At 39.9% G+C, this 8,835-nt stretch overlaps 1 protein-coding gene and 1 pseudogene across 1 annotated transcript in view; one reads left to right on the top strand and one right to left on the bottom strand.

The window, feature by feature from the left end:
* Window positions 1-8,835, top strand: part of HIATL1 (hippocampus abundant transcript-like 1) — a 95,592-nt gene that overhangs the window by 69,062 nt on the left and 17,695 nt on the right. The window contains exons 4-5 of the mRNA XM_011999437.1: window positions 6,097-6,224; window positions 8,661-8,775. Coding sequence (XP_011854827.1) covers window positions 6,097-6,224; window positions 8,661-8,775 — 243 coding nt within the window. The remainder of the gene's footprint in view (window positions 1-6,096; window positions 6,225-8,660; window positions 8,776-8,835) is intronic.
* On the bottom strand, window positions 131-743 carry LOC105553390 (annotated as a pseudogene).

Below are 8,835 nucleotides of genomic sequence, written 5' to 3'. Positions count from 1 at the left end.
AAAAAAAAAAAAAAAAAGTCGGACTAGTGCAGGAGCTCCAGTGGCCTCTGCAAATGAGGGCTTGGCAATTATCAGTGGACGGACACATGGTATCCAGCACCAGGCCATGGGCCTTCCTGCTTCCTGAGTTTCACAAGTAGGATGCATGTGAGGGGAGCAGCCCATACCTCTGTTGAAGGAAGGCTAGAGTACTTTCCAGGGCACAGCCTGGACGAATGATGCCTAACTTTCTATGCACAGATAAGTCAACCACAGTTGAGCCAAGGCAACACTCAGGGGTCTGGCTATCCCTAGTTAGTCCCCCATCAATGACCAAGGACAACTGAGGCCAGAGGTCTTATAACTCCATGACATTCAGAGAACTGTCCTGGGAGCTGAGGTTGGCGCTAGTGAGAGCAAGAGGATGCTCATACATCTTGGCCAAGTCTTGCATAAAGGCATAATCAGGAATCTGGATGCCTTATAAGAGGAGTTAAAGGTGTTTGGGTCCTTGTTGAGCTCTCTGAACGTTCCATCTCTGGGGGCACTGGTCCTGGTAGTAGATCTTTCAGGAGCTCCTGGGGTACTCTCATACAGCCAGTAACTTGGCCTTCCTGCAGCCCTTGAGACGGTACACAGTGCGCAGGGCAGCTTGCTGCGCAGGCCAGGCCATGTGGCATATCGGTGGGGATGGCTACCATGGTGCTGGTGTGCAGCTCAGCCATGGCTGAACGCTCTGGGCTTGCCCCCTCACTCAGTCCCATACTGGCAGCCACTGTGGTCCTCGGATCTCCCTGGACTGACTACAAATAACAAATAATGGCCTTTCCCACAGGTGCAGCTTCTGGGGCTTGGTCTACAGTGTTCAGAAAGACACATTGCATAAAAAAAGGTCAGGCTGGGTCAGGCACGGTGGCTCACACCTGTAATCCCAGCACTTTGGGAGGCCGAGGTGGGTGGATCACCTGAGGTTGGAAGTTTGAGACCAGCCTGACCAACATGGAGAAACCCTGTCTCTACTAAAAATACAAAATTAGCCGGGCCAACCAGAGACATCCTCCCATTTGGGTACTTTTATTATTTAACAAACATTGTGGACACACAAACAAGTGAAACACAACCTAGAAATAGTTTACAGACTTTCTGTTTCCAGTTAAACAGAGAACTATGACTAAAGTGTTAATAACATATAGAGTTTATGCATAAGTACATTTCTAAATAAAATTCCCAATTTACCACTTTTTTGTTTGGAATAATCCTCACAAAACCATTAGAATCCTAAAGTAAAAATACATTTAACTTACATCAGAAACAATGAATTCAAAATGGAAAGTAGTTAAAAATCTGAAATGTTTTTTCTCATAAACTTGGAAAGAAACAATGAATTCAAAATGGGAAGTAGTTAAAAATCTGAAATTTTTTTTTTCATAAACTTGGAAAGAACTACCTTCTACTTCCATAAATACATTATGCTTTATAACAGTGTATTGTGTTGCCACATACAACAGACCTTTATGAACTGCTAATATAACTTTTCATACTCACTCTGAACAATTCTAGATTGTTGAGAAACCTTTTGTTGCTGTTATTGAAGTAGGTGGCGGGCGCCTGTAGTCCCAGCTACTCGGGAGGCTGAGGCAGGAGAATGGCGTGAACCCGGGAGGCGGAGCTTGCAGTGAGCTGAGATCCGGCCACTGCACTCCAGCCTCGGCAACAGAGCGAGACTCCGTCTCAAAAAAAAAAAAAAAAAAAAAAAAAGAAGTATATTCTACAAATATAAAAGAAAAAATTGTGAAATAACAATTTGGGTAAATTTTAAAATTTACTAAAAAATATTCTACGTTAAACTTAGTTTTAAAATCAATACTTTAAAAATTTTGTTTTTAACAACTATTATGACCAAATTTAGGTAATTTGTGTTTACCACTAATGTGCGACAATATAATCTTACCAGTGGCTGAATAGGAAATTTTAGCAATATTCAAGACCTGTCTTTTTTTTTTTTTTTTTTTTTTTTGAGACGGAGTCCTGCCCTGTCGCCTAGGCTGGAGTGTAGCGGTGTCATCTCAGCTCACTGCAACTCCCCACTGTCCGGGTTCAAGTGATTCTCCTGCCTCAGCCTCCTGAGTAGCTGGGATTATAGGCACACACCACCACACCTGGCTAATTTTTGTGTTTTTAGTAGAGACGGGGTTTCACCATGTTGGCCAGGCTGATCTCAAACTCTTGACCTCATGATACACCCGCCTCACCTCCCAAAGTGCTGGGATTACAGGCGTGAGCCACCGCGCCCGGCCAAGACCTGTCTTATTCCTTGGTTGTTTCAATATCCACACAGATTATCCTTCCAATAATAGTGGTCTTTCAGTTCCTTGATCTATTTCCCTCCACCCTAAGTTAGCCATTCACTTGTAATAACTCTAACCATTACGTAGTATTAATAATGGCAGACTTTCTAAGAGAGAGGTACTCATTATTCCCTTTCATAGATAAGTGAATTGAGACATAAAGATAAATACTTTGCCTGTTGTTTCACAGATGCAATTGCTCAAACCAGAATTTTATCCCAAAAAGTATTGCTTCCAGCATCCAGACTCTAACCATTATACATACTGTTTCTCTATATACCCTAGTATTCAACCACTACCTCCTTACCATTCTAGCTTATAACCACTACCTCCTTACCATTCTAGCTTCCTGTATTTTGTACTACAGCTCAATATATCAGCACTGAAAACCCATCCTACCTGCCTTTCACTGTCACCCCTAACCCTGTATCTTCACTTTCATCTTTCTTGGCTTTAATTCTGTGGTCAATCATTATGATCACTGCTTTGCATATAAAGCTTGCTCTCTTTTTACTCTGTCACACTTGGTTGGCTAAACCCCAACCCTTGAAAACTTAATTCTCTAGCTACTCTGTCTGGAGGCAATACCTTTTCCACCATCTGATTACCTTAACTATGTCACTAAATAAATAGAAGTAATCCAAAGAGAAATTTCAATCTCCCATCACCACATCTACCATCCACCTACGTGTATCTGTTCTCATATAGTCTACCTCCTCTCCTGTTTCTAAGGATGAACTGTCCTTGTTCCTTGCTAAAGCCAGCTTCTTCACATATCTCATCCATTCTCAGGAATTCAGCAATTATTCCTTTTTTCCCCAGTATTTTAAATTTTCCCTCTAAATTATTCCTTCCAGCATACAAGCATTCTGTTTCTCCAGTCTTAAAAACAAAATCTCTTTTCCTTTTCTCCTCAGTCTACTACCGCATTTCTTTCTTTCCCATACTGTCTTACATTCATTACAAGTAGACTTCCACACTCACTTTTCTACCAGAATTATTCTGATCCTTTTTCCTTTTTTTTTTTTTTGAGACAGAGTTTCGCTCTTGTTGCCCAGGCTGGAGTGCAATGGCGCGATCTCAGCTCACTGCAACCTCTGCCTCCTGGGTTCAAGCGACTCTCCTGCCTCAGCCTCCCAAGTAGCTGGGATTACAGGCGCACACCAGCATGCCCGGCAAATTTTTTGTATTTTTAGTAGAGACAGGGTTTCACCATGGCCAGGCTGGTCTTGAACTCCTGGCCAGGTGATCCGCCCACCTCGACCTCCCAGAGTGCTGGGATTACAGGTGTGAGCCACCGCGCCTGGCCCCTTTTTCATTCTTAAAAGGCTTTCTTTACTTGCTTTCTTCACTTGGCCTAGCATAGTTTTCTTTCTACCTGTTAGGCCACTCATTCTCAGTCTTCTTATACTATAATTCATCTCTAGATCACTTATAATACCTAATACTATGTAAATAGTTGTTACACTGTATTTTTTTAATTTGTATTTTTTATTGTTGTATCCTTATTTTTAATTGTTTTCTTCCAAATATTTTTCATCCATGATTGGATGAATCTATAGATATGGAGCCTGCATATACAGAGGGTTGGCTGTGTAGTGATTTAAACTAGATACATGGACAATGGGCAAATGATCCGAACTAGATCAGTGATATTTCTCCAGAGGAATTTCCTGCTAGAGCTATTGAGATTTTCTCAGTCTACTGGGGTTACTTAACTTGTAGTAAGCCTAGGATTGCAAAAACCGTCCTGCTTACTGTGTTGAGACACCTTACTAAGAATTGGTGAGAGAACCCAGATGACACCACATGAACAACTCCTTCCCTGTGTCCATCTAGCTGTGCCTGAAGCTCAACTTACCAACAGCTGCTTTTATATAAAGTATTAATAATAATCCTTTTGTATGAGGAAGCTCTCTTCTTTCATTTGCCTATTAAACTTTCCCCTCCTTCACCCACCCATGTGTGCCCATGTCCTTATTCTTCTTGGTGCAAGATGATGAACCTTGGGTATTTCCCCAGACAACGAAGCTGCTTCACTTTGAGTCGTTCCGCTTATCAGTTTGTCTGCTGTCCTGGGTTAATCAGTTGGTGGCTGATAGGGTATTGGAATCTGTTCCTCTTTCTTTTGAGCTATGTGAACTTGAAGACTTCTGTGAGTTGATTTTCTCCGAAAAGTTCTATTCAATTCACCAAATGTATTTGAAAACCGGTGTTTACCAGGCCCTGTGATGGGCACCCCGGGTACAGAGATAAGAAGAAACCTCATCCTTCTGACCTTAATCTCAATTTTGAGTCCAGTAGAGAAGATAGACAAATAACAAGTGATTTAATGGAGTGTTGAAATCATAATAGAAGAACTAAGAGACTAGATAGAGGAGAGGAGGTGCTTCTCTCCCAGGGTTGGGAAGAATCACTAGCAGTTTCTAGGCTCCAAGTGTGGGATGGACATGCATGCAAAGGCCCATGCAAAGGCCCATTGGCACACAGGAACATTGTATGTCCAGAAAACTGGAAGTATTGCATGCAGCCACAGCATAGGATGTGTGTCAGGAGCCAGGTTTTGGAGTGTCCTATTTATGTGATGTGCTGAGGAATTTTTAAAATGTATCATGGAAATTCAGATACACAAAAGAATCGTGTAATGAGTATCTGTGTACTCATCACCTATTTCATTATTCATCAGCATTTTTCTACTCTTGTCCATCCCTGCTCTCCCCACTCTGCTGCTTTGAAATGAAGGTGGCCAGCCAACAGAGTGACTGGCAAATAGTGGGCAAGCAGTGAATGTGAGTTCCTTGACTTCCTATGCTTCTGTGTGGTGTTACCTGTGTCTCACACTCTTCCCCTTAGTTTCAACTGTAGTTGTTATTCAAGTTGGATTATCTCCTTCTCCCTAAACTCATCAGGCAGAGAGAACTTTACTTTGATTGACAAAGTTGACAAAGAATCTTGTTTTCTTTTGAGCATTAAGCATATGTACACTCCTCTTTATCCCTGTGAGGCCCTGGGGATAGTATGTGGTGTACATTCATTTGGGTGTCATTGTACCAGTTAATGCAGAGTTTTGTGCAGAATTGATATGCCATATATATTTATTAAAGTGATTTAAATTTCTAGCTTCTTCCCATATGCTTGGTGTGTGTTCATCTTAAGGGCCAAATGTCGGGGGGGGTGTGTGTATATATATATCATATCATCTCTCTTTTCTGATTCCTTCTGGAAAACAAGCTTTTTTACTTCTTCCTTCCCTTTCTGATAGAACATTTACATTTTTGTTTTTACATTATTTTATTTTATATTTTATTTTAATTAGACAAGAGTTTTGCTCTTGTTGCCCAGCCTAGAGTGCAAAGGTGTGATCTTGGTTCACTGCAACCTCTGCCTCTCGGGTTCAAGTGATTCTCCTGCCTCAACCTCCTGAGTAGCTGGGATTACAGGCGCCTGCCACCAAGACCAGCTAATTTTTTGTAATTTGGTATTTTTAGTAGAGATGGGGTTTCACCATGTTGGCCAGACTGGTCTTGAACTCCTGACCTCAGGTGATCCACTTGCCTTGGCCTTCCAAAGTGCTGGGATTACAGGCGTGAGCCGCCATGCCAGGCCTAATTTTATTTTTTAAATATTAGTTTGTATTTAATGTTTCAAATTATTATTCTGTTTTGGGGCCAGTACAATGAATTAGAGCTAATGCATTTAGAAAATATGAATTACAGGTAGTTGAGGGATCAAATTACAAAACTAACCTTTTCTTTTGTTTCTTCTCCAGGGTCTGCTCTCTTTTTTGAGTGCCCCACTCATAGGTGCCCTGTCTGATGTGTGGGGGAGGAAACCCTTTCTTCTCGGCACTGTATTCTTCACCTGCTTCCCAATCCCGCTGATGAGGATCAGCCCATGGTGAGTGACTTGGTCCTTCACCTCCCGACTGCCTGTTTTGAGTCACATGTAAATTATACTTACATTTGCAGAGCACTTCTTAACTATTAACAAAGCAGTTGTACTTGTGTTTTCATTTGATTTCTCTGGTAATACTGAAAGCCAGTTTGGACAGTTGTCATTATATAAATGGGGAAGTGAAGACATTCTAGAATTAAGTCTGAGATAAGTTATTTAGGTGAAGCAATAGAAATAAAAGATGCCTCTTCAGGCAGCTGATGTTGCTATGATGTCAGGTATAGGAGTTTAACCCTGGAAATGGGCTAACAATCTCCTGTCTTCATCACTGTGGCTTTTAGTTGACTTTGTAAATATATTATATTTGTCAGCTCATCGCTATGGGGCACTGACACAAACATAGTTTATATCATAATAGGCGGGAGTCACTTTAAAATATACTATAGTAAGGCTGATAGCCTATTTTAAATCATAATGTGAATTTGAGTTCGTTTTTTTTCCTTCTTTTTTTTGAGATGGAGTGTCTTCCCCTGTCGACCAGGCTGGAGTGCAGTAGCATGATCTTGGCTCACTGCAACCTCTTCCTCCCAGGTTCAAGCAATTCTCCTGCCTCAGCCTCCTGAGTAGCTGGGACTACAGATGGCTAATTTTTGTATTTTTAGTAGGGACGGGGTCTCACTATATTGGTGAGACTTCCCTTGTACTCCTGACTCCTGGTTACCTGCCTCGGCCTTCCAAAGTGCTGGGATTACAGGCATGAGCCACTGTGCCTAGCCCTTTTTTTTTTTTTTCCTTTGTATAAATCAGGAGAGTATTTAGCATGTGACCAAAGCCCATTTAGTTACCGAAGGTGGGTCGGAATTTGCATGTGAGCTGTAACTTAGTTGGTTTTTTTTGGATAACAGGAGATGGTATTTTGGTGTGTATTCCTATTGCAGAGATGCTCTTATGTGAAGAACACACTTACATATGGAAGTTTTGTTTTGGTTTTTAATCCTATTAATATATTTTTTTGGGGGGGCTCGTGTGAAAATATTTTCGTTTGATTATTTGGTAGGAATTTCATGCTAACATCTATCACATTCTAAATTTATTGGGTACCCATAATCATTTTATTTTCTATGAGTTGATGAATTTTTTGGTATTGAGTCTTTATGTCCAAGATGTCATGCTTTTCCAATGAGTTGGGACTTTTTAATAGTCCTTTTTTTAGCTTAAAATTTTTTCTTTAGATCTTGTACATTTCTTGTTAAGTTTTGTTCCTATAAATTTTATCCTTTTTGTTCTGCTGCAACATGAGCTCTTCTAATTGCTTGGTTTTCTAGGTATGTTAATATCATCTGTAATTTTATCTCCTTCCTGTTTTCATACTGCTCACTGCTTTTGCTAATTGCTTTCACTAATGAATATTAGTAAATCAAAGTGATGATTTTGGTCTTATTTTTCTTTATATATATAAAAAGGGAGTATTGTAGTGTTTCGTCATTAGGTGTTAAGCTAGTTTTTAGACTGAAAAATATTCCTATTGTATACACAGATTTTTAAAAAACATTAAGAGTACATGTCAGATTTTGATGACTTTATAGCATTAATGGATATTATTTGCCTTTTCTCTTGTTTTTTTTTTGAGATGGAGTCTCGCTGTGTTGCCCAGGCTGGAGTGCAGTGGTGCAATCTTGGCTCACTGGCAAGCTCTGCCTCCTGGGTTCACGCCATTCTCCTGCCTCAGCCTCCTGAGTAGCTGGGACTTCAGGCGCCCACCACCACTCCTGGCTAATTTTTTGTATTTTTAGTAGAGATGGGGTTTCACCGTGTTAGCCAGGATGGTCTCGATCTCCTGACCTCGTGATCTATGATCCCCTTTTCTCGTTAGAGCTACTAAAATGAATAATTATATTATAGATTTTTAAATATTAAATATTTGTCTATCCTGAAGTAAACCCCACTTTTTGTTCTATAAGATTTTTCTTTGTTAATTTTAAACTAGGTTTTTAAAAAAGCATCTATCACATGATAGAAATTTTTGGTCTTAATTACACTAATATAATATTTTTCATTATGATTTCTGCTTTTATGTAGATCTTCAAATCACTTGTTGTATGTCTTTTTCTTACTTATAGCTAGGATGTTTGAGAAGGTTTTTTTTCTGTCGGCTACCTTTAAAAATAAAACTTTTACCTAATTCCTTTATTCTTTCCGTTTTTCCTCTTGCTTTTGTTTTTTTTAGGGGGCATGTACTGACCCCCTTTGAACAATGATGAAATTAGTATGTTTCTACTTCTTCCTGTCTTAAATTTTTTTTGGTATATTTAAGTATATATACATATACAAGTATACTTATTTCTTTATGTGTAATCTTGACATGATGTCTTTGGCTCAGGTAATAAAGGTGTACATATACTCCCTTTCTCTTGGGTCATTAAAATACTCTTTTTATAGGTGGTATTTTGCGATGATTTCTGTGTCTGGAGTCTTCTCGGTCACGTTCTCTGTTATATTTGCCTACGTAGCTGATGTCACTCAGGAGCACGGGCGAAGTACAGCTTATGGATGGGTAAGATAATAGACTATATATTTTTTTAACCAGAATAGTAATTAATATTGTATTAGCAAT

Source organism: Mandrillus leucophaeus, unplaced genomic scaffold, assembly GCF_000951045.1.
Source record: "Mandrillus leucophaeus isolate KB7577 unplaced genomic scaffold, Mleu.le_1.0 Scaffold593, whole genome shotgun sequence".
Taxonomy (NCBI): domain Eukaryota; kingdom Metazoa; phylum Chordata; class Mammalia; order Primates; family Cercopithecidae; genus Mandrillus; species Mandrillus leucophaeus.
Note: the sequence above shows the minus strand (reverse complement) of the source record. Positions and strands in the feature narration are given on the sequence as shown.